Source organism: Sphaeramia orbicularis, chromosome 3 (assembly GCF_902148855.1).
Source record: "Sphaeramia orbicularis chromosome 3, fSphaOr1.1, whole genome shotgun sequence".
Taxonomy (NCBI): domain Eukaryota; kingdom Metazoa; phylum Chordata; class Actinopteri; order Kurtiformes; family Apogonidae; genus Sphaeramia; species Sphaeramia orbicularis.
Window position 1 is genome coordinate 43,428,766 of NC_043959.1, and position 25,052 is coordinate 43,453,817.

General features: G+C 36.9%; 2 protein-coding genes across 2 annotated transcripts; both read right to left on the reverse strand.

Moving 5' to 3' along the window:
• Nucleotides 1-236: 236 nt before the first annotated feature.
• dna2 (DNA replication helicase/nuclease 2) lies at nucleotides 237-15,140 on the reverse strand. Its single transcript, XM_030161333.1, has 25 exons — nucleotides 14,795-15,140; nucleotides 14,111-14,167; nucleotides 12,427-13,363; nucleotides 12,166-12,265; nucleotides 11,050-11,199; nucleotides 10,782-10,965; nucleotides 10,530-10,678; nucleotides 9,986-10,108; nucleotides 9,571-9,802; nucleotides 8,631-8,745; nucleotides 8,381-8,537; nucleotides 6,322-6,513; nucleotides 5,924-6,163; nucleotides 5,698-5,811; nucleotides 5,379-5,488; nucleotides 5,050-5,159; nucleotides 4,764-4,892; nucleotides 4,381-4,473; nucleotides 3,988-4,181; nucleotides 3,722-3,811; nucleotides 3,295-3,508; nucleotides 2,533-2,622; nucleotides 2,250-2,435; nucleotides 1,976-2,122; nucleotides 237-1,361 (listed from the first exon to the last, which is right to left on the reverse strand). Exons 1-25 carry the CDS (start codon nucleotides 14,822-14,824, stop codon nucleotides 1,308-1,310), a joined length of 4,197 nt encoding a protein of 1,398 aa, XP_030017193.1. The 5' UTR covers nucleotides 14,825-15,140; the 3' UTR covers nucleotides 237-1,307.
• A 3,247-nt stretch (nucleotides 15,141-18,387) lies between these two features.
• LOC115414782 (zinc finger protein 32-like) lies at nucleotides 18,388-21,396 on the reverse strand. Its single transcript, XM_030128095.1, has 2 exons — nucleotides 21,189-21,396; nucleotides 18,388-19,530 (listed from the first exon to the last, which is right to left on the reverse strand). The coding sequence occupies exons 1-2, from the start codon at nucleotides 21,340-21,342 to the stop codon at nucleotides 18,617-18,619; spliced, it is 1,068 nt and encodes a 355-aa protein (XP_029983955.1). The 5' UTR covers nucleotides 21,343-21,396; the 3' UTR covers nucleotides 18,388-18,616.
• Between the last annotated feature and the right edge of the window lie 3,656 nt (nucleotides 21,397-25,052).

A 25,052-nucleotide genomic window follows, 5' to 3' on the forward strand; every position in this document is an offset into this window, starting at 1 on the left:
ACATTTCAAGTAAAAATAGACACAAAATGTGAATAAACTGAGGTTTTGCTGGAAATGAAACGGATCACATTTAGAATCAGTCAGCCGGTGTGTTGACAGTGGTCACAATCAACAATGAATCAGAGAATTAGCAGCACATTCATACAAGTAAAATAATCTGAGTTGAATTTATACTGTTTCATGAAAATAACACATTACTGTTGTTTGCCCGCTGATTATGATAATAAAATACATTAGCCCTCAACTACAGAAGTATTTGCCTTTATTCTCTAATTTTTAGTCCGTTGTCTAATCAGCAGGATGTAAATCAGCGTATATTTATACATATATACATAGAATTCAAGTGTTTATTGTTACTGACATTATGCCATAAACTGAAATAATAGATTTACTCAAATTTGTTGGAGGAAGCAGTTGAATAATTAAATGTTTCTATTAAAACATGACTCAAAAAGATCTACAGCTGATCCAGTGAGTAGGAAGCCACACAATGAAGCTGTTATGTAATACAGAATACATTCACTAAAGGTTTAAGAAAAGTGTCAGTATCTCTTTAAACACTTTCATCCAGAAGATTTTGGATTAAACATGAGCTTATGTAACTGTTAAAGCAGAGAAGATTAAACCATAGAAAACTATGAGTTAGTCTTCATATTCACATTACAGGTAATCATGTTTTAATGTTTGTGAATGTACACAGAAGTGGGGGCACTGATGAACGATAAGATCAAAAGTACTGGAGTTACATCAGATTCACACAGTCTGTACCATAATCTGGAATGTGTCACATCCACATATTCAGTACAGATGTATTGGTTTTGTGCAACTAGTTTAGTATTTCAGGTCCCCAGGTCATTACCATTCAAGTTCTTTGTCGACAGCAAAAATACATACAAGTGATACTGTTAAAACTAGAGTTCTTGAAGTGTACTGCAAATTAAATAAGGTATGTGATTGCACTGGAATGTTTTAGAATTCAGAGTTCAGAACAGTGCTTTGCGAAAAAGATGTACTAATATAAAGAAACCATAATATTCCAGTTATGTTGTAAAAATTAGATCTACTTCTTATAACTACTAGTATAGTAGTTAGGAAGAATATTAATAACTTAAAAGTTGTGAAGTAAATTTATACAGATGCCACTGGGATGATTCGAGAAGATTAAAAAGAGAAAAGAAGAATTATTAGGGTTTAAATTCTGTCATTGTATGGAATTGAGGTACATGCTGCTCCTGTTTTATTCAGTTTCCTGTCAAAGCCTGTAGTTGCCCCATTGAGGAAAATCACAACAGCCCCAGAAGCCTGTTTCACAGGTGCATGCTGGGTAAGGCCTTGTGTGCAGCAGGAGGGAGCTGGATAATGTGAAATCAGAGTTGAGGAAAACAGATGCAGAGTATTTGTAACATACATTTTTTTTTAAAAGTTAAATGGTCAGGAGTTCATGTTGTGGAGAACACATTCTTAAATTAGGTAAGAGACTACTGTTCTCTTACCTGAAGGAGCAACAGAAAGTTTATGCTTAATGCTTTAGTCAGAAGCATTACAATTATTAGCGGCAAAAATAAAGAATCAAAAAGGAAAAAGCCTAATTATTTAAAGTAGCTTGTTGAGAAGTATTATGTTAGTCAATTTAAATCACAGAAATAAAGGAGCATTTTAGTGTAATTTGTTAGTGTGGAGACAACTGTAGATACTTTATACATTACTGGGTACACTTGTAACACTACAGTATATCATATAAACATTCACATTTTTCTTTTTTATGTAAAAAGTTGATAAGTACAAATAACTAGTGGAATAAAAAAATGCTAGTAGTGCCAGAAGTATAAAGTAGGATAAAATATATAGTATGAAAATATAACACTGCAAATTAGACTTATGATTAAATGTATTTAGGTTAAATTCCACCATTGTGTTTTGCAACACATTGAGGAGTTCATTAGGAATATTGCCAGCAGGTCTTTATAAAGGATATCATGTTGTCTTGCTGGAGATGACTGAGTAGTTTCTCAACAGGTGCGTAGCGTCGCAGCGTAGACGTTGAACCCACCATTAGCAGCTTGTGTTTAGCTCTGGTGATGGCGACATTCAGGCGACGCCAGTCCTTCAACAGCTCTCCTAACTGTGAACGAAAAAGCAGGAAAGAGTCAGGTTGGGTTTCCACATGGTTGTTCATCTACACTGAGATTAAATCATGGAGAAGAGAGGAAATACTAGTCAAAAGAGATGGGGAAAAAAAAGACACTTGCATTTCCTTCCTCGGCAGTACTTTTGACAAAAGAGAGAACAATGGCACTCTTGTCCCGTCCTTGGTATCTGTCCACTGTGTTGACCTCCACGCCGGTAAAAGCAGAGGACTGCAGCAGAGCAGAGATGGTCTTTAACTGTTGTCTGTAGGGTGCAATGACCCCTATGTCACTGGGTTTACACCCTGCCTGTAGGAGAAAGATGAACAAACACGATTTAAGTATTGATGGTTTTAAATACCAGGATAAAAACATCTGAATGATACGAGTAGGTTAACTTGTGCACCTTTATCAACAGTGAGAGCAGCACACGTATGAGAGCAGCTTCTGTTTGATTACTCACACCTCCCTGTTCCACCGACTCCAGAGCTGGCACCTAAAGACAGATGTGACAAGAACATGTGATGTAGATGTATAATCCTTAAACATAGACATGTGTCAGCCAACGTCACAGACAGACTGAAAAGGGGAAAAAAGACTTCAGTTCAACTGCTTATCCAACAGATACAGTCACGGAAAAAATTATTAGACCATCAAAAGTCATCAAAAACAATGGTTATGCAATCAAGTACTAACTCCTGTGTGTATCATGTGACTAAAACAAACAGAAAATAAAACATGGAATGCCTAAAAGCACTGTTTTTGTCAGTACAATACCATAGCTATTGATGTAAGAACTGAAGTGATTTTGGTTATTATCAAGAAAGCATGGACAATGGATAGATATCAGCTCTGAAATTAAATTCGTATGAGCTATTTTTGTTGTTATCATTATATTTGTCTAAACAAATGTACTTTTACTTGTACCAGGCCTTAAAATGAACAAGAAATTGAAGAAAACAAGGGTGGTCTAATAATTTTTTCCACGACTGTATATATGGGGACAAAGAAAGTAATGAAGGGTGTAGTGTAACAAAAACACAAAGCAGACAAAAAACTGTGGCTGGTAAAACAATCAGACTAAGTTGTCGACCGATATGAGTGTGTTTTGTTAACCTAGGGAAAAATAAATGAATATTCCCTGAATTTTCCTGCACATTCAACCAACCATTGAACAGTCCAGGAAGCAGACAGGGTTGGTGGGCAACAACGAATCCTGTATCCATGACAGATTGTGTTGGGGATGAGTCTGAGAGTAAGAACTGAGCTCCGACTGGACAGAAAGCAGGAAGGGCAGCGTCAGCAGGGCAGAGGCCGTCCTTTCTGATCCGCACTCCAGCCGGCCGTCGTACATCAGACAGTTACTGAGAGACATGATCTGCCTGTGGACAAACAGCAGGTATTACACACAAGCAATGCAGGAATACTTTGGTTTGTCATGACACTGCTTGGTGGTAGCAGACACAAACAAAACCTCTTTTCTTTAGTATAAAGTTAGTATCAAATAACATCTGTTTGTTTTTGAAACAGAAAAAAAAGGGTCGAAGATGGACAAGAACACAAGAGTTTCCATGCAGTCCTGACGGTCTGTGTACCTGTTCATCCTGTACTGGACATTGAGTTGGACCACAGCTTCACTATGACACTCCAGTCGCTTAAACAGACTTTCATCCATCCCCAGAGACCTGAAGAAAAAGTATTAAATATAATCTTATAATTAATTTCCACTGATAATCCATCTCTACCTGTTGCATCCCACACATGCTTAACATTTGCCTTTTCAGTGTGAGGACTACATTTCATCAAACTAAACACCTACAGTTAGTACATCTGAGACATACTACTATACTACATACTTTACCTCGCTTCCTGGTTTTGTACTATTGGTGGCAGTTGTTGGTGATCTCCAACTAGGACAAATCTTTTAGCATAAAAAAGAGGGCCGAGACAGATAGGCTGACTGATCTGTGATGCTTCGTCTACGATGCAGAAATCGAACCGTCTGCGTGAGAAAATGGGGTGTTTGATGCCCATACAGGTGGTTCCCACGACAAGCTACAAAGATAAGATAAAGTAATGGATGGTAAGAAATAAATTTAAGTGTTTACATTTTCACAAAACATGTTAAACCCCCAGAAGCATGAAAATTCCTATAGATAAGACAGCAAATATTGTTGCAATGCATTAAATATTTACATATATGAATAAAATCTGTAATTGTTGCTGGTATATTTCTACAACTGTGACTCCTCACCTCCTTATTATAAAGATGCTCCAGCTCTGATAAGGTGTGAACTCCCTTCCTCCTTGCACTTTCCTCTGTAAACGGCAGGATGTCTGGATGAACCTGAAAGTGTCACGGAGACCATAAGAAAAGCAAAGCAAGACAGAAAGACAAAAGGCACATCATATGTTTAATTCTATTCTATTACTGTTTTTAATCATTTCTGTCAAAGTGAAATATCCCTCAAAAATTTTTTCGAAATACTTCATTCAATTCTCCAAATGTTAATATTTTTATAATTTGTTTGTTTATGTGAATCGGTGAAAGAATGACACAACATGTATTCTCTCATATAAAAACATTTTAACAAAGATAATAATATTTACTGGTTGGCCAAGGATGGCATACAGTACCTTCTGTCCCTGCCCCAGACGCAGAAATCCAACTCGGAAACGCTTAAGCTTCAACAGGATGTTGTCAACAGCAGAGTGTGTGTAGCTGGTCAGTAAAACGCTGAAGCCACATGCATGTAGGATGCGAACCTGGAAGAAAAAATGGACAAACAGCAAGATGGAAACAGAAAATCGTAGGGGACAACAGGGAAAAGTAAGAGGACATTAGGTGTTAGAGAGCCGATCTTATAGGGAGAGTGGATAAAGTTTGAAGGTTCTGTTATTCATTTTATACATATGTGTTTACCAGAGTGCAGATGGTTGTAGTTTTGCCAGTGCCAGGCATGCCAACAATTAATGTAAAGTCTTTGGACAACAAAACTTTCTTCATTGCCTGCTTCTGGGGTTTATTAAGACCTGCAAACACAGGGAAAATTACTAAATGATTTAACAGGCATTTTCCAAAAAGCCATAGCATGATATAAAGAATGAAATCATGAAAACTACTTGTGATGTCAAATGAAAAATGGTCCATAAAGTTACTTATGTGTAGAATAGAAAGCACCGAAAACAAAACAAAAAAAAAACAGAACAACATTTAGGCACATGCATCAGACAGAGTATGTGTGTTCTTACCTTTGAGGATGTTGGCTACAGTGTCTTTGGCTTCACGTGGTAAAACGGAACTGAGGTTGGAGATAAACTCCGGAGGACGAAAGTCGACAACCAGCTCCCTCAAACGATCACTGCAGACACATTTTAATTAAATGATCAATAGTTATTTATAAAGTAGGCAGAGATGCACGGTGAACTCAGTTGTCACCACTATTATAACAAATTAAAAAAAAAAAAAAAAAACATCAACAAAAAACAACATGCAATCCCAAAATATATCACCCTAGAATCTACTACATGTAATATGACATCAAAACTTTACTTCTGATGCTGAACATACCTGTCAGGACAGTTGTCCATGAGTCTGGAAAGATTAGTGAGGTGAGTACTGAGACCCACCACGCCTTCATCGCTGTCCAAACGAAACAACACGCCACTGAACTTAGACACGTCCCTGTAACAAACAAATAGAAACTAGAAATGAGTCAAAGGAGCAGCAGCTGTGTGTTCAGGTAGAGTTTATCTTTAATATTTTAGGCGGCAGGTGTCTGTCGGTTTGTTCCCACCTGTCCAGAGTGCAGCTGATCGATGTCCTGCTGACTTCCCTCACATATCCTGTTGCTATTCCGACTAGAAGACCTTCTTGATCGCTAAGAACGATTCGATCTCCATTAGTCAAGCCAGTGGACAGACCCTGCTGCATTACCACATTACTCCTCTGGAAGTGATGAAGGAAAACCCCTTCAGACTGCACAGTGACTGGACCTCTGAGCCTCAGATTCCCCACACAGCTCCCTTTCTTCTCACTACAGACAGAGTTCACGGTTAAAGTGTGATAGCCTAAGAGGAGACCACCACCACCCAGTTCACAGTTGTGTGTTTGATGATGGGTGACAACAGGAGCTAAAATAAACAATAAAAGTTAAAGCCTCTAACTTCTACAGTTCCACGTCCAGACTCTTACCTTTCCTCGGGTGTCTGAAGCCACACATTCTTTCTCGTGTTTTTGGATTCCATAGTAGCTGCCTCTAAACAGCAGAGCAGCAGCCAATGGGAAAAATAGTTCAGGTGTTTTGGAGTCAGGTGGCCCGTCTCCTGCTGCAGGAAGTCACACACAACATCCTCATGGATGTCTGCAGAGCTGCCATCCATCACTCTGAGATAAGAACAAATATGAATTTGGGGAGGAGAAAGGAGAAATGACAGGAAATATTAGAAAACTATTATGTCCTTGAGGTGTTTATTTATTATTTCCACGGCTAGGAAATGAAAGCTTCCATCACTGCACCTTAAATGAGATAATTTTGGTTTTACATTTATGTTTAGGTTAGAACACACATTAAAACTGATCTGTCTAAATCTATGATTCCAAACAACTCTGTTCTAAAAGGAAACTACTTCTACTCTCTTAGGGCCTGATTTACTAAGATTGCAAATAATGGGCGCAAATTTGGTTGCTCACACTAAAAAATGTGCGTGCTATTGATTTGCGTGTCATGGGCAATCAGCCAAGATTGCCTGTGCAAATGACAACAGGGGCAAAGTCTTGGATTCTGCATACACTACTGGTTGTCATCATGAAGACAGTACAGTGGAAAAACTGCTCTGGGATACTTCAGCACTAATGGCAACAGTGGGCTTGAATGATCCAGACACAAGGAAATATAACGTTGTGAGGAGTTTTGTCATAGAAAGTATTGCATGACTCCTCCTTGTGACTGGCCCCAAATCATCATAATTCATCTAGAAGTTCTGAAATGGCATTGCTGGGCATCGGCGCCGAATTCATTTTAGAGGTTGGGGGGGGGCATGGGGGTTGTTGAATTGAATGACTGTCAGACGCACACGATTTTGTCACACTGTAGCCTAATGTCATTGCGTATTTTTAAATCACAATCATTAGATCAAGTGGAAAAGTAGCCTAAGTAAAGTGGGGGGCTGTACGTCTCAATAATTTTTTTCTTTCGTCATTCCAAAAATTTTGACACCAGCAGATATGTATTCCCTTTGGTTGTGCCCATGCCGCCTCCTTGCCACAACTGCAGCCAGTTTTGCACGAAGCTGTGTCAGTTAAAACCTGCCTTTCAGATGTGCTAAATACAGAGGCAAAATCAGCCACCACAATCAGTTTCAGGTTTGGTAAAATCACATTATGCGTGCTAAATAAATATTTGCATCTACTCCTCCCAATAATTTTGCACGTTCTGGCAGAAACGCCCATATTGCATATTTATCAAGGCAAACACACTTAATGGGTTGTGCGAGCTATTTTGCCCATTTGAGAGACGCATCCCTCGGTCCATCCTGTTAGCAGATCAGCTTCAGTGTGTTTTTACATGCGCAGTCAAGTTTGCGCACATTTTTACACATGCAAACCTTTAGTAAATCAGGCCCCCATTGTTTGTTTATCATAATCTTTTTCTGCTTTTATTGGGCTGTTGACAACATTCAAAAACATTCTGATCTGGCCTGTTTCACTGTTGAAAACATGATGGCTAAACTCTGCAAGGCTTCAATCACTTGTGTTACTGCGAGTCAGTCCTGTCAGTTCTGATGTCACTGAACATTCTAATGTTTGCTACAGGTCCTCTTGTGGTTCAGGGTGGTTCAGCCCTGATATGAAAGATGAGTGATGTGTTTTATGGGATGGTTATATTACCTTTGTTTTAGATAGCAAAGAAGAAAAGAGGAATAAAAATGCATGTCTGTTTGGTTTACACTTTGGCTGTAGAGCTGACATAAAGAGCCTCAGTCTTGATCATGTTTCACAAATGGATCATTTAGATAATGTTAGATCTTTTCAGGCAGCATCTTCACTTGATAGTCTATGGATAAGATGTTAAACTTCATCATAGAGGTCGTCTCATTGTTATGGAACCAAAAGTTTTCACAAAAATGTTATAAATTCAGCAAACTGAGGGAATTCTCCAATAGGGCTCCATTCAAACAGAACAGACTCAGGTCATGACGTGGTTACACCAAAAGATGACCTTAAATGTAGGTGGAATAAATGGAAAAGGTACCTCTCATATAAAGCACAGTTCCTCCTTTGGGGACAGTACTGGCAGGTTTGTCTGTTTGTCAGGATGTCAGGAAGTCTAGACAGATGGCTCTTCTCCGCCTTTTTCTCCACACAGTTGTGAATGTGATGAATCAAAGTGTTTCTCAGCTTCAGCAGCTCTGACATAAACAGAAATATAAAAAAGGAATGCAGTAAGATGAAGAGTCACAGTAAGTGTTGAACATGTTACACACATATGAGCATGAATGTACCTCTCTGGTCCATGTGACTGGCCACCACAGGGTGCAGGTTTCCTGTCTTTAGGTACAACAGGAGGCCGGCCTCAGGATTATATCGCTCCAGGGTCATTAGAGTGTAAAGGATCACCTAGAAGCAGAGAAACATTTTATTACTGAATACATTCATTCATTTTCTGAACCCACTTTATCCTCACTAGGGTCACTTGGAGCCTATCCCAGCTACTTACGGGCGAAGGTGGGGTACACCCTGGACATTTCGCCAGTTCATCGCAGGGCTGAACATATAGAGACAAACAATCACTCTCACATTCACACCTATGGGCAATTTAGACTAACCAATTAACCTATTAGTGCATGTCTTTGGATGGTGGGAGGAAGCTGGAGTACCCGAGAGAACCCACACAGACACAGGGAGAACATGCAAACTCCACACAGAAAGGTCCCACCCCCGTCGACTGGTGTTGGAATCAAACCCAGGACCTTCTTGCTGTGACGCACGAGTGCTAACCACTGCACCACTGTGTCACCCATTTCACTAATATTCTCTTCACCACAGGCAGTTACAGTTAATGTAACTAACAAGTAAAACACATAAACTAAATAAACACAGGAGTTAAGGTAACAAAACCTAGATTAAATAATTTAGAGACGAAAATGTCAACAGGTTAGAACAGGTCATGTGATACAACTGAGAACTGAAAGGAGTTTGTCTGCTTGTAACTGTCAGTAATTACATTGACTGGATTTTATCTTTATTATGCATTGTTTAAATACAGCACTTTGTAACTTCACTTTAGAAAGGTGGTATAGAAATAAGGTTCTGATTTTTATAATTATTACCAATAATGTTTTATTTTAAGATTCTCTGATGGTTAACTCAGTCTACCCGATCATAGGTGACTAATATCCATAAATGTGCCTTTTCGTAGCTGATCATTTACATCACACCAACCTGACTGCGATGCTCTATTGAGTTTGACTCTTTGCCGGTTTTCAGCTCCAGTGGGACCGTCTTCTCCTCTGAAGTTCTGGGACCAGCGTTTCGTGATCTCTGAATTCGAACTTGTGCCGTTACATCAATTTTTCCTTTCAGGCCAAATCGCGGTGACCACACATTTTCTTCTATGTCGGCCAGCTTGGCTACTGTGACGGCTGCGTCCTGACACCTGTCTCCACTGTTAGGACTGAATTATCACACACAGACATGTTTTAGTCTGATAAAAAAAAAAAAAACTCTGATTAAACTTCATTTTTCAACTTAGACAAAAAGGCAAATACTACATTTAGCTCAATAAAATACCTATCAGATTAAAAAAAAATGCTTCATAGACCTAGAACTATTAGCCCAACTACTGCTGTGTTCATACATTTTTAAGCTGATGGCTTTTGGTGTTTGGGAGCTGAGGTATTCCTTCGCCCAATGTTCAAGAGACGGTAGGTAATTGTGCAGCTCCTGCGTCATTTCTTCCTGACTTACACCCAAACTGTACCTTCAGACACACAAGACAACACAAAAATGAAAAATGCATACATAAACAGTAAGCGGAAACAAATGTAAACAAAATACTATAAATTTCAACGTACAGCAGTAAATATTTTGGCTGTTTCAAACACAGTGAAAAACACTCTGCTTATGATCTATTCATTCATAGAAATTGTGAGTTTTAAGATTTGAGGGAAAAGAATAGTGGAAATAGTGTGGAAACAAATATTCTTCTACACTCAGATAAGAAAAGATAATAGTAGTACGGTGATTTTTACAGAATCTACAATGATCATGTTCTGTTCTTTTCTAAACAGGAAAACCATGATGGATATTTTTAACTAATTACAGCATAATATGGTTTTTCATGACATATGAGGCAAAGCAGATTCACCCCTGACTAGCTGTGACTGTAATGGACCACTTACATGTCTGCCAGGTGCTGAGGACTGTGCAGGGCCAGGTCAGCAAACTTAGACAGAGTCTCCGATGTGAAATCTTTAGCCATGGCAGCCTTCTGGAAGACTTCATGGACCATGGTGCCGTTGAGCATCTGCTTTGACCCGCCATCAAAACTCTGCATTATGGGTAAAAATGCAAAGGAGTGAACAATATTTTCACACATTATCAGACAAACGGTGACTGGAAACTAATTATTTTGTTATAATGAAGTGTTTTACCTTGAACATATCTCCCAGTACTGCTCGTCTCATGCAGCGGATGGAGCTGGAGATGCTCGTCCCTGAGATGAGGCTGTCAGGTTGTAAAACCAGGAACCCCTGCTCCCTGTCCACGAACCACAAACCATTATCACAGCGGCCCTCCAGATGCACCACATCACCACACAACACAGGTGTCATCTCCCTGCAAACAGAGGAATAATCCCATGAATGGAAAGATGTAAAAGATCTGGTCACCAGCATGAGCTACTCATAACCACAGCTTTACCATCCGTCTTTGAGCAGACACGTCTCGGTTGGATGTAGAGATCTGGAGCATGAGATAGTCAGTGTTTTATGACCAGGGCTCTCCTCCACATCCAAAACCCAGTAGCGGTTATTGGAACCTCCAGAAAGGACCACGTGGTCAGGAACTTTACTGTAGAAACAGACAGAATATCATCACATGCTGCTTTTGTGAAACTCATTTGTCTGTATATATCAGACTACAGTAGTGGAAAAATGTTTCCGGACAGCCTTAAAATTTTTAGGAATCTTTTTTGTGTTTCAGAAAGTGCAAACAAATGCAAATTATATTTTTGTTTATTGTTAAGAAAAAATAAAACTTCTCTCTCAACACATCATGCCTTGGATGTGTTTTATTATCTTACAGAAACATGGTGTTTTGACCTCAATGGAACAGAGCATGTGCAGAAGGAAGCATGTGGGATTGAAGAATGGAACAATACTTGGAAGAGTTCAATAACTTTTTCCACCACTGTATGTTTAAAGTCACAGATTCTTCCGTAAATGAGGCAAATGTAATTTCTAGGGTTAGGGCAATGCATTATTATTTCTCACCTGGGATTAAAACATGAAAATTTATTACATTTATATAGTTGGAGACAGGCACTTATTACTGTTGTTTCATGGTAATTGTGTATACTTTATTTTTTAATACATAACATAAAAAGGGGGAAGGCAGGGTTTTTGGGTTGGAAATGGAAATAATCAAAAAGCAGCCACAAGTTTTTTTTTTCTCATTTTTAAAAAAATGTTTCTCACTAATTAGATGAAACAGAATTGGAAATCTATGTATGTTTGTGCTGCATCAATGTAAAAAATCTCCATAACATGGATTCAAATGAGGGAACTTATTAGAGCATCAAGTTGAGAAACATTATGGGAGGCAGTAAAAACAAGTATTTCCTCCTCCATAAAGGTCACCTACTTAATGTTCAATGAGTCAAATGATTGAACACAACCCTCCCATGAGGTATGTCCTTTCTCTTTTCATCATTCATCTGTTGTTGACATTGAAGTAAATTTACTGTCATCTGTAAATCTGACTAGTCTAAACTTGGCAAAAACACACTCAAAGTTAGTGAGATTATATGTTTCTTACCAGGCTTTTTTGGATTTATTCTCACTAGGTTCCGTCTGCTCCGTAAACCACTCCTCATCCAGCATCTCTTCAACAGGACATGAACTTGCTTCTGTTTTCTCTTTTTTTTTTTTTTTTTAGTAAGAGACATTTATTTAAAAAAAAAATTAACAGGTAAATACAGCAAAATACAATGAAATAAAGAGACATATTTGCAACAATTAAACCAAAGTTTTATACTGTACCTACTCTACACACACTACATTAATCACTTTACTCTACCTCCAGCTCGCTCCTGACCCGCTGGCGTCACATTTCCTCCACCTCCTTTTGATGGCGTTCTGGTGGCTGTGTTCTTGGTTAGGTCGACAGCATCCTCTTCTGAATTTGTTTGTAGTTCAGTAGAGATGGTTTGTGTATCTGTCTTGTGCATATGAGTATCAGGAACATGTGTATCATCATTACATGACTGAAAAGTGAGTGTGTGTGGATCATGCTGCTTCTCCTTCTGCTCCATTATCTCTGTATAACTCCACTTCCCTTTTGTGTCCACTTTCTCAATCTGTTTTCTTGACAGGAGGGATGCAGATTTTGATGAAGGCATGGTTTCCCCGTTGCCATTAAAGACAACATGGTGGTCTCTGGGGGAACTCTGGTCCTTTAGTCTGTTGGCGTCTGTATTTGATAAGTTGTAGTTTCTCTGGAGACATGGGTTGTTCACAGGATCAATCACAGATGTAGTTACTTTCTGGCTCATACATCTTTGTGCTGCTGTAACAACACTTTTTGGCTTCTTGGCGTCCTGGGACTCTTCAGGAGGGCTGAAGAGTCTTTTACTGGATCCAGAATGTCCATCTCCTCTCTTATTTTCTCTTTCCTCCATCATCACTCTCTTTAAACTTAACCCTTTAGATCGGGGACTGCGACAGATCGGGGAAAGTTGACCGAGTACCCCCACTGGGTCTCTCCTGGACTTGGGGCTGAAATCTCCAGAGGAAGTGGTGGAGGACTTCCTGATCTGACTGTTTGGGGTCTCGGGCACAGACGGAACAAGATCAGGTGAAGAGGGGAGAAGGTTTTCAAGGTCTCCGAGAACACTCCTCTTAAAGGGGGATTTGGGCAGGGGTTTAAATGTAGAAGCTTCAGCATCTTTGACTGTAGGTTCAGTCTTTGTGACAACAGGATTAGGACCACATAATTTTGTAGAGGATAAAACATCCTAAAATAAAAACAAAAATGTATTTAATAAAATTATAGCCACTACTCATCAAATGTTTTAAACTTTTTTTTTTTTTTTTTTTTATTACAGGAATTACCTATACCTATGCGTTACAATATTCTGGTGACTTTGTTTAGTTCCTCTTTCATCAACAATACATTCCCCATATGCTACAGTGTAATATGTGTGTGTGTAATATGATTCACATAATGCTTCAGAGGGTGTTGTTCTGGATTGTTCTAAGACTGTTTTATAAAGACAAAGGGTTTGTTACTAACCAAGTCAGTTTTGGATCAAATGTAAGCAGTTAACTATCAGAGGAATGTGGTTAGGAAGAACTGAGATACAATATAAAATTTGGAGTGATAGATAATATATTTTAAATGAAACACATTATGGGTTAAATTGATGCTTTTCTGTTACAGTGGTAGTGAATTAAGCCTTGAAGGTTAATTCAAAGAGATTCTGACTTTTCTAATAAATCACCTGCCTACTACAATTTTAGAAGAGGCTGTCGTATAACACCCTCTGAAGTAATATTTGGACCACAGCACTGAAAAAAGCAGCATATTGCTGTAAGAACTGCAGGAAAGAAGGGAATTAATAAAAGAAGTAAATAAAGTAGAAAGACAGGCCAAAATGATATAAGATATTTTATTTCCTTTGGAGGAAATGAAGATGTTGATAAACATTTGGGTTCTGATTAGGAAGTTATATATATAAAAAAAAAAAAAAAAAGTCACCTACCTGCTGATTTTGACAGGAGAAGAAGGATGAAATACTCCTCAGTCCTCCTGGCACAGCCTGACATAAAAAATACATAAACAGAGAAAAAAAAGATTTAATACATTACATCGCATGTGCACTATGTTAAAGTGAAAGGAATTGAAATTAATGTACATGTACACAGTCATTATACATGTAGAATTAAATTGAGAATGTTATCCTTAAGGTGCATGAGGAGAATAGAGCATAAATATAAAAATGTTATCAAACCATCAAATACAAATAAAACCTGAGTAAAAACAGTAATAATAAAGGTCATCGCGCACACACGCACACACACACACATTCTGCAGGTATTGCATGGTCCCGATTGGCATTGCACAATGAGTTGTGCAACGTTGTGCTGTTTCAATAGAGCATTTTGTTTAATTTAAACGGCATATGATGGACCTTAGAAAAAGAAGCCTAATTCAGTCCTCTGAAACAGCAGGTTATTACAGAGCTGAACATCTTAACAGTATTGGTACAACATGTAAACACAGATCATGCCTGCATTCTTATTCAATAAGCCATGTATTCTAACAGTTTTATGAGATGATGAGTCACATTGTACGCATTAAAATATAAAAAGCATGTGTTCTGTAGTGGATGCTGTTCATGTACTGGAAACAGTCATGTCTTTGTGAACCCCTGTGGCCTCCTTACCTTGGTTTTCTTCAGTTTGGTCCTGTTCATGGTGACTGTGGATGAAACGCACGCTGTTGTGTATTTATTTATTATTTTATCTGTGTTTCTGTTTGTTCCCGGTCTCCAGTTTTGTCGTTTAACGCAGTGTTGTCAGGGGACAGCTAGCATCACTGTCACATCTGATGGAAGATTTGGTGAAATTATCTCCGTAAAAACACCCGACGGCTCCTAACTAACATTTTAATTCAAACCGGACACTAGCTACGTTTTTTTTTACAACACTACAACAGCGAAAATATAGGTCGAAACATTTTACTATGTATGTCTCTGTCCGTTTTCTTATTCTGTTTTGCCAGTTGTTTAAATATCCGGGGCGCCAATTTTTCCTTTTTCGCGGAACGGAAATTACGTCAACGGAAGTTCCGGTTGTAACATCAAGCCAATATGGCGCCCACTGCTGTTCAAAAACAGTAAGACATGACCCTGGGAATGTTGTCTTGTTAAAGTGGGAAACTGGTACTGGACATGATAATAACAGTAGGCTAATTGAATATATCCTTATTTGTTGTGCATGTTTCTCATTTGTAGTATACCGTTAGCTTTTGTACATTTCAGTAGTTTTATTAGTATTTTAGTGGCATATGTATATTTAATATTTCATCCTGTAGGTTTTTGTACATGCCCACATTTTTTAGTATTTGTGTGATATTTTTATAGTCTAAGGTCTTTTTTTGCTGCTAAATTGATTTTCATTGTTCCTTTGACTGTGATAATAAAGATCTATTCGACTGAACGTTTTTAAACAATCCTCAGCACTACTTGATGTTACATATTTTATGAGCCTCGATACTGTCTCTGTTCATTCAGATGAGCCTCTGGATGCTCTGATCCCACTCACACATCCACATCTGGCAGTTTCAGCCCTCATCTTGTCATCCTCATCACATATATAATTAGTCTAAACAGCATGAAATCATTACTGACAGGAAGGGAAAAATTCTTTTTTGCCCTTTGAAATGCATATACTAATAAACATGTCTGCACCTTAATTTCTAAATTCACAAATGTTTCCATGCCATAAATCCTGAAAGGTAAAACACTACAAATTGTGTCTGGTCCGTTAATGATTTAATGAGACCTGACAGTCATAGTGAAGGACTCAAACTTAACCACCACCTTTATTACACAAACAGCCAGCTCTTAAGACACAAGAGACAGGAATACTGGTAAATAATAATAATAATGCCACCTAACCACTGTGAAAGCAGTACCTTATAGGGTTATGAGTACGATGAATCCAAAAAGCATGTGTTACACTGTGTAAGTTTAAAATAAAGAAATATCTACTAACCTTTGATCCTCAGGCAACCTCTCGCAAAGTGTAGGTGAACATTTTGATCAACGTAATGCAATAGAAGTTATTGTGCAACTCATATAAAGGTGTGGTCAGATGTGTGGTCATGCTTTTCAGAGAAAAAAAATTAATATTGTAGAAACTATATGGGATCATCTGGACAGAGAAAAGGATAAAAGACAATGAAAGAATTTAAGAAAATATCCACAGTTGACCTCAGAGTTTAAGATTTACTGAATCCAAATAGAAGTCACATGTAAGACTGAATTTACATGCAGAAGCTGTTTAGCTGATTTTGCATGTGTGTGTGTTTGTTTCAATACTGTGTGTAGCGGCTATTTGCCATCAAAATTAAATCAACTTAAAGGTGACTGAACTTAAGACTGTAACATAACTCAAATAACCACTAGATGCATCATGGTGCTGTCTCTCTGTCATTTGTGCTGTCTCTCCTACTCATCCTGTCTGATCGTCTGGTAAAAAACCTTAAGCCCACCCAGGTGCATGCTGGTCTAACTTTGTGCTCCCTATTTATACCCAGGTGCCCATGGTCTAAACCAATAAGAAAACACAAAACAAAAAGGTGCTAAACACTAAAGAATGAAAGCAATAACCATAAAAATTAAAAAAAAAAAAAAATTAAACAAACAAAAAATTAACAAATCAAAATAAACAATTAGCAAAAAATACTAAATTATTAAACAAAAAAGGTAAATTAACCTTAAACAAAAAACTAAACTCCTACAATGTGCATATATTTTCTGCATATTTCTACTTAGAAATAAAGACAATCAAGACACCCGCATTACAACCCTGTAAGAAAAAAAAAGAAAAAATTAAAGTCTGCTGTACTTAAACACATTGGATGTTAATTAAGCTTGTACATAAAAGAATCAGTTAAAAAATATTCTTGTTATGATCAAGAAATAAATGAATAGTAGTTTCTTTAACGATAGATACAGCGATACAATGAATGATGGAGGCATCATTTCAAAAGGACAATGGGACTTTTTTTTTTTACAGCAGGCTAAAATGCAAAGACAAAAAGGTATTAAAAACTTGGCAGATTTGATAGAGTTTAGAGTTGTATAAATAACTAAATTCACACTCATGTGACTCAGGTGAGTGTGAAATCTGATCTTTTCCATTCAGATTTTTTCCACTTCCACATGTGGCACCAAAATCAGATCTGATGTTTTGCAACAGGCTCTTAGTCTAAACAGTTCGATTGACTTCTACAGCCTTTTAGATCCATCACAACCCGGCCCCAGAGTCAACCTTAAACATGCACAGTAGCAAAATGCAACATACACATGCATGTATAAGTAAAATAAATACAAAAACATCATGTGAAACACAGACAGGGATCATTTTATTGAACAGAGACAACTGAACAATACTTACAAGGGTTGGTGTTACTCACTGTGGAGTATTTTCACAGTGCATATTAGGAAGGAAACAATTTGAACATTTCCAACACCACGGCTTCAGAGCATATGCTTCAGTTATTCCAGTCCCATTCACACTGGAGTCTGATAAAGGATACATTAAAATAATAATATTAATGAGAATGAGAAGAGCAAAAAAAAAAATCTGATCTGAGCAATAAATCTGCACTGAATACTGAGATTTACTGTGACAACACAGCCAGTATTTGTCAAGTAATAATCTATAAAATGTAAAAAGCACCAACAGATAAGTGACACTTATAGATAAAATGACTTATAATGAGTTGATGATCCATTGCTGAAGAAACCAAATCTGATGACTTCTGAAGACAATTTACTGCCATTTAAATAAACACAATTTCCAGTTGACGTACAGTACAAAACTAAAGAGCAGGGGGTGTCAAATTTATTTTAGGTCTTGGGCCACATACAGCCCAATAACATCTCAAATGGGTCGGATCAGTAAAATAATAGCATAAAAACCTATAAATAAGGAGAACTCCAAATTTTTCCTCTGTGTTTTAGTGCAAAAATTTAATTAAATAATGAAAATATTTACATTTACAATCTATTCTTTCACAAAAAATGTGAATAACCTGAACAACCTGAAATTTCTTAAAAAATATAAAAGCAGTTTTTGTAATTTTATGCCTCAACTTATCATTTATATATGCGCTTTTCAGATCACAGTGGATCTGCAGAGGCACAAAACATTTAATAAAGGCCAAATATTGTTCAAATTTTGGCCTTTAGAAAGAAAATGAGTTCCACATCTTTGACTGCACTTCACAAATCCATCCTGCCAGACTGGAACCTTTGGCAGACCGGTTTTGGCTCGTATCTTTGACACCCCTGCTACAGAGCCAAGACTTAGATAAAATGGTTTGTAAAGGTTTCATTCATAAAAGTCTTCTGAGATGAGTCCTTATCCACTGTAAAAAAATTAACAAATTATTTTTTGACATTGATCTATGCTGCAAACTCTTGGAAACTGCTCTTGTAAATGATAAAATAAAAGCCAGCAGGAGATGAAATGAGTTAGAGATTATCTCCCATGTTATGAGTCTTTGTATGAATAATTAAATGGGACCGCCGAATAAATCTCTTCCCACAAACAGTGCAACTGTGCGGCCTCTCCCCTGAGTGAGTCTTCATGTGACGTGCTAGATTAGACTGAGCGCTGAATTTCATGCTACATATAGAGCAGCCGTACGGTTTCTCACCAGTGTGAATTATCATGTGCTTGGTAAGATCTGCTTTCTCTCGAAAACTTTTACCACAGTCAGCACAGCTATGAGGTTTCTCTCCCGTATGGATTCTCATGTGAGCGTTCATGTTTCCAACCTGTGTGAATCCTCTACCACAGAGGCGGCATGTGTGCGGTTTCTGTCCGGAGTGAGAGTTCATGTGAGTCTGCAGATAGGAGCGCTGGATGAAGCTTTTGCCACAAACACCACAGCTGTAGGGTTTGTCTCCTGTGTGGGTCTTTATGTGCCTCGTCAAAATGGATTTAATCCTGAAATTCTTGTTGCAGATGTTGCAGGTGTGCGGCCTTTCCGTCGTCTCACCAGTTTGCGGTGTCTTTTTCCTGTTTGCACCGCTGTTGTTTGTCCACTCATCATCACTATCAACATCTTCACTCATCTGGCAGTCACTGGTCGTCTCTGAAGTACCTCCACCTTCTTCATGAAGTTCTGCTTTTAAACATTCAGCTGAGCTGCTGGGCAATAGGTCCCTCTCTGAACTTTGGTTTTCATCACTTCTCTGCACGTAGATTATATTAAACATAGTGTCTTTAGTATCAGCTTCCTCTGCTTTGTCACTGGTCCATACGTCCTCCTGCTCTTCTTTAACATGCAAGTCCAGAGACTCTTTGTCTTCCTGATGCTTCTTTTCATGAAGTTTTGGCTCAGATAAAACATCTTTGTCCTGATCTGAGAACTGCAGGGGGCCTGGGGGAAAAAAAAAAAAAAAAAAAAATCACACATATTTTAATATATTTGTCTGTGCAAGTTCTCAATTTCCTCAGTAGTTTCTCAAAGTTGAACTGGACTAGTTTTGTTCTTGACAACATTTGTCTCTCGTCCAGGAGACTTCATCATTTTAATGTGGTTTTTTTGTTTGTTTGTTTTTTACATTTATAGGAAGCATGAACAACATTTTAATGGACAGTGGAAACTTTGCCACGAATTATAACCTCCCTCTTGAGACAGTGTATGGGACAAGAGTTTCACAGCTTCGTTAGAAAAAAAATCCTGTCTACTTGAAAGGACATACTATAAAAAATAAAAAATGTATCTGAAAAACTGTTGTATTATGCTTTTTCCATTCAAGACAATTATTTAATGTAAAAAAGCCAAACTATTTGCTTTCCTAGGTCTCAGGAGGATATAACCGTCTTGTGCTCACAAATGTAAAAAAAAAAAGAAAAACTTACATAGCACACCAAAATGCATCATATATTTATATTGCATGTTTTATATATTTTATGTTATATAAAATACATAAAGAAGTGTGCATGTGTAGAGCTGAAATAGTCAAGAAATATGTAAGCAGAACCAAAAACAAAACATCAGGAAAGAAATAAAGAAGCTGTATGGGATCATCTGGACAGAAAGAAGTATAAAAGGCATCCCAAGTGTAAAGGAAACTTTGGGTTAGAAATGGGTGTTATCAACAAAAAAAAAAAAAAATACATTGGGGTTTTTTATAATGTTATAAATGCTTAACAGTTTCAATTAAAGATTTTCTGGCATCATGAACTGAGGGCAAAATGTGATACCAAAATACTGTCTCTTTAGTAAAGATATTATATATCATATATGAGTGTAGAAAAACTTTTACAAGTAATATATTACAATAAGCAAACTGATTTTTTTGTGATTATGGCACTTTTCATTATTTTCAAAATGCAAAATCTTGATAAACCAGATTAATTCTATATATTGTGCAGCCCTACTCTGGATCACTGGAAGCTCGATATGATATACCACAAGATTATTTAAGAAAAAACTATAAAACTGACCCAAAGGAGCTCAAGATGTACTGAATCCAAGTGGAGGTTATACTAAACAAAACTGTTACACATACAAGTCATTTAATTGGATATTTTATTTTAGTAAAGTGCACATATTTTTTTCTTTTACATTTTCTTGCTGTGTTTTAAAAATCAAAGCTATACTGTTGAAACTGCACTTATTTTTCTTAAGAAATTTCAAGGTGTTCATATTATTTACATATTTTTAAAGGACATTTTCATTGTGTTTTCTACTTTCTTCACTCGAAAACATAGAGAGAAGTTTGGAGTTCACATTATTTATAGGTTATTATGTTACTATCTCATTAGCCCGGCCTGGTTGAGATCATGTTGGGCTGTATATGGTCCCTAAACACCCCTGATCTACAGTACAGACGTTTAGTCGTTCAGCCATTTTGCGTCCCTCTCTGAGCAGGGGGATGCGAAATGGCGATACCTGGTTTTCCTGAAACAGCGTTCAGGGGGTGGTTCAGCACAACCAGCTGTCTGTTTATATGAACCATGTGTTTAGTTTATGCACCCAGATGAATAATCCGGATGCTGTGGGGGGGGGGGGGGGGGGGTGGATCTCACCTTTCAGCCTCAGCTGTCGCTCCAGCTCCTGCTTTGTGCGTAAAACTTCCTCCTCATAGTCTTGAATACTTTTCTCAAACAGGCGGAATATTTCCTCTGCGGCGGCTCGGAGTCGCTCATTGACCAAAGCTCTCAGTTGCTCTGTTTTCAACATTTCCACGGGTGAACGGAACAGATCCAGTCCGGATCCTAAGACCTGAGTAACGGGGGACGGCGCTGAGCACTGGATGGGGACGGGTTGCCAGATTTGGTGACAGAAATCCGGAATCACATAAAGGATGGACAAAATATTAAATATGTGAAATAAAAACAGCATGTCAGGTTGAAATTATTTATATGTAAGCCATTAACACCATGTATTATGATACTAACTGATGATATGATATAAACAAAACAACAACATGTTATTTAACCCTTTCATGCATGAGTTATGAGAACCTTAATCAAGATTTTTTTTTCCTGAGTGTTTTTATTCCTCTTTAGGCATGAAAAAAACAACAACAACGTGATTGAATTTTTTTTAAATCAACCTGTTTTTCATGGAGTTATAAAAACGTCCACTCAGCTACACCATGAATTTTATTCTCGAAGCAAATAAACATGTATTTAAAACCCAATACCATAAAGTGATATGAAAACAGTGAAATGAAACCATGTTTAATGCAGCTAATCTGATGTGTTCTCACATTTTAACATATTCTAATACTAGTTATTACTCACTTCATGGAGATAATATGCAAAAAATAAATATTAACAATTGATTTCCACTCTAGAACCAACCAAGAACAGCAAAGTTACAATTATTGTATGAATTGCAGTTTATGAGATGATGCATAAGTGTTCACTGTGTTGGTTGATATGGAACTAAAACAACAAAACCCATGAATATACAAGAGTAAAGCTGTAGAGTAACTGTCCACTGTAGTGACCACTATGCATGAAAGGGTTAAAGCTCAGAGGCCAATCCCACTGCGCTCTGATGCTTCATAAGTAATATATTTTCACTTTCTGCTTACACACTTCATGAATTATACATTCATACGATAAGCAGGTGGAGGAATCCCACCAAAAGACATGAAACTGTTCACGTAGAGTCCGTTGAATGTTCTGTCCAGGGGTGAAAACCAGGACATGGCAACGCAGGCTGAGGCTCACAATGGACCTAGACCCCAGCATGAGGATGGAGCTCTGCTGCCCCCTACTGGTCATAAGAGAAGGAACAGGATCACTTGAGACAAGAAGGACCACCTGTAGCACAGGTGTCAAACATGCGGCCCGGGGGCCAAAACCGGCCCGTCAAAGGTTCCAATCTGGCCCACAAGATGAATTTACAAAGTGCAAAATGCAAAAATTACCCTGAAGATATTAACTCCTTAATGCATACTGGTCACTACAGTGGACAGTTATTCTACAGCTGTTCTCTTTTATATTCATAGATTTTGTTGTTTTAGTTCCATATCAGCCAACACAGTGGACACTTACACATTATGTAACTTTGCTATTTTTGATAAACATGATCTGCAGTAACATGTTTGAGTATAAATCAATTGTTATTAGACTGTAATTATCATTTTTTCTCTAACAAAATGTTTTTGTTTTTTTTTTTGTTTTTTTTTTTGTATATTATCTCCATGAAGTGAGTAATAACTAGTATTAGAATATGTTTAAATATGAGAAAACATCAGATTAGCAGCATTAAAAGTGTTTTTATTTCATAGTTTTCACAGTATATCAGTAAATACACGTTTCTTGGCTTCAAAAATTAAACGCATCGTATCCATTTGAGTGGACATTTTTGCAACTCCATGAAAAATAGGTTCATAAAAAGCTGTCAATCACATTGTTTTTTTTTTTTTTTTTTTCATGCCTAAAGAGGAATAAAAACGGGGGGGGATCATGATTAAGGTTCTCATAATTTATGCCTGAAAGGGTTAACAGTCAAGGGCATTAAACTAAAAAATAACAGCATAATAACCCAGAAATAATGACTCCAAATTGTCCTCTTGGTTTAATGTGAAAAAAATAATATAGATAGATAGATAGATAGATAGATAGATAGATAGATAGATAGATAGATAGATAGATAGATAGATAGATAGATAGATAGATAGATAGATAGATAGATAGATAGATAGATAGATAGATAGATAGATAGATACTTTATTGGTCCTTTGCAGGAAATTGCTTCGTTACTACAGCAGCAGTACAAGAAAAACACACTGACCCATTACGTGAACATCCCACAAACAACCAACAATGGAATGAAGAAGTAAACAGAATAAAAGATATATAAATATAAATATGTATAATATATAATATGACATTATGCTTATAAATAATGGCAACACCAATTGTTTTCTCTTTGATTTATTGCAAAGGACATTAAATTCTGATATCCTTTAACAAGAAAATGTCAATAACCTGAACAAATATGAACAACCTTGAATGTCTAAAGAAAAATAAGTGTAATTTTAACAATATTCTGCCTGTTTTGTGTCTTGGTAGATGTGATCTGTAATGCACATGTATAAATCATAAATTGAGGCATAATATTGATAAAATTGTACTTGTTTTTCTTCAGAAATTTCTTTTTTTTTATTGCAGTTATTCACTTTTTTTTTAAAAAATTTTGGATAGAAATAGTTTCATCATCTAATGTTATTTTTTGCACTAAAAAATTTGGACTTGTCATTATTTAGAGGCTATTCTGCTATTATTTTACTGGTCTGGCCCGCTGGAGATCAAATTGGGCTGAATGTGGCCCCTGAAAGAATATGAGTTTGACACCCCTGACCTGTATCATCAGACATCTAATACAGTGGTGTCAAACTCATTTTCTTTCAGGGGCCACATTCAGCCCATAATGATCTCAAGTGGGCCAGATCAGTAAAATAATAGTTAAAAAAAAACAAAAAAAACAAAAAAAAAAACGATAATATGAAAAATAACGTATAAAACAAAGAATAGGCAATATTCAGGAAATGTTTTGTGAAAGAGAGGTAGGTAATGATTTAAGGGGAAAGTTGGATTTAAAGGTTCATAAAGTATGTACTGCATTAAAAAGTTTCTGTATTATCATCTGGGGAGTAAAACTGTGGAACAAATTGTGTGCGGAGATGAAACAAATATCAAATATAATTCAGTATATAAAAAGATGTAAAGAATTGATTCTTGCGAGGTGCAGTATTTAATTATAACTGTGAGGGCTGTTTTTTTTTTAATAATGCTGTAATTGATAAATGTACTGTAACAGTCGAAGAACATTGTTGAACTGTTGATGTCTGTATGAATGTACTGCCATGATCATACTGTTGTGCACAATTCAGATACTGTATTATGTAGTAGTTGTCGGTTGAATGTTAAATTAAGAAAAAACTTATTGCTTGATTTATTAATCAAGTTACGGACAAAGATGTAAGTATTTGATGTAAAAGTATTTGATCAAATAAGTTTATACTTCTTCATACTCCTTTTCGACCATGCAAATTTAGACTTGTTTATACTTGACAGATTTTGTTCATTTAAATGTTATTTTTGTTTTATTTTATTTCCTTGCATGTTCAAAATAAATAAATAAAACAAAATAAATTAAAAATGTTTACATCTACAAAATATGCTTTAAAAACGTGAATAACATGAACAACCACAAATGACCTGAAATTTCTTTAGAAAAATAAATGAAGTTTTAACAATATTATGCTTCGGCTTATCATTTACTGATGTGCATTACAACTTACAGATCACAATAGACCCACAATTGCACAAAACATTTAGTAGCAGGAAGAATATAGTTAAATTTGCACTTACTTCTGTTTAGACATTTCAGATTATTAATATTTGTTCACGTTATTCACATATCTTTGC

Coding starts and splice junctions, on each gene's coding strand:
- dna2 (XM_030161333.1), bottom strand. CDS start 14,824: ATGAACAGGACCAAACTGAAGAAAACCAAG. Junction 10,966..11,049: donor TGTCTGCTCAAAGACGGATG/GTAAAGCTGTGG, acceptor CTCTGTTTGCAG/GGAGATGACACCTGTGTTGT. Junction 5,489..5,697: donor ATGGACAACTGTCCTGACAG/GTATGTTCAGCA, acceptor ATGTGTCTGCAG/TGATCGTTTGAGGGAGCTGG.
- LOC115414782 (XM_030128095.1), bottom strand. CDS start 21,342: ATGTTGAAAACAGAGCAACTGAGAGCTTTGGTCAATGAGCGACTCCGA. Junction 19,531..21,188: donor GCGACAGCTGAGGCTGAAAG/GTGAGATCCACC, acceptor TTTTTCCCCCAG/GCCCCCTGCAGTTCTCAGAT.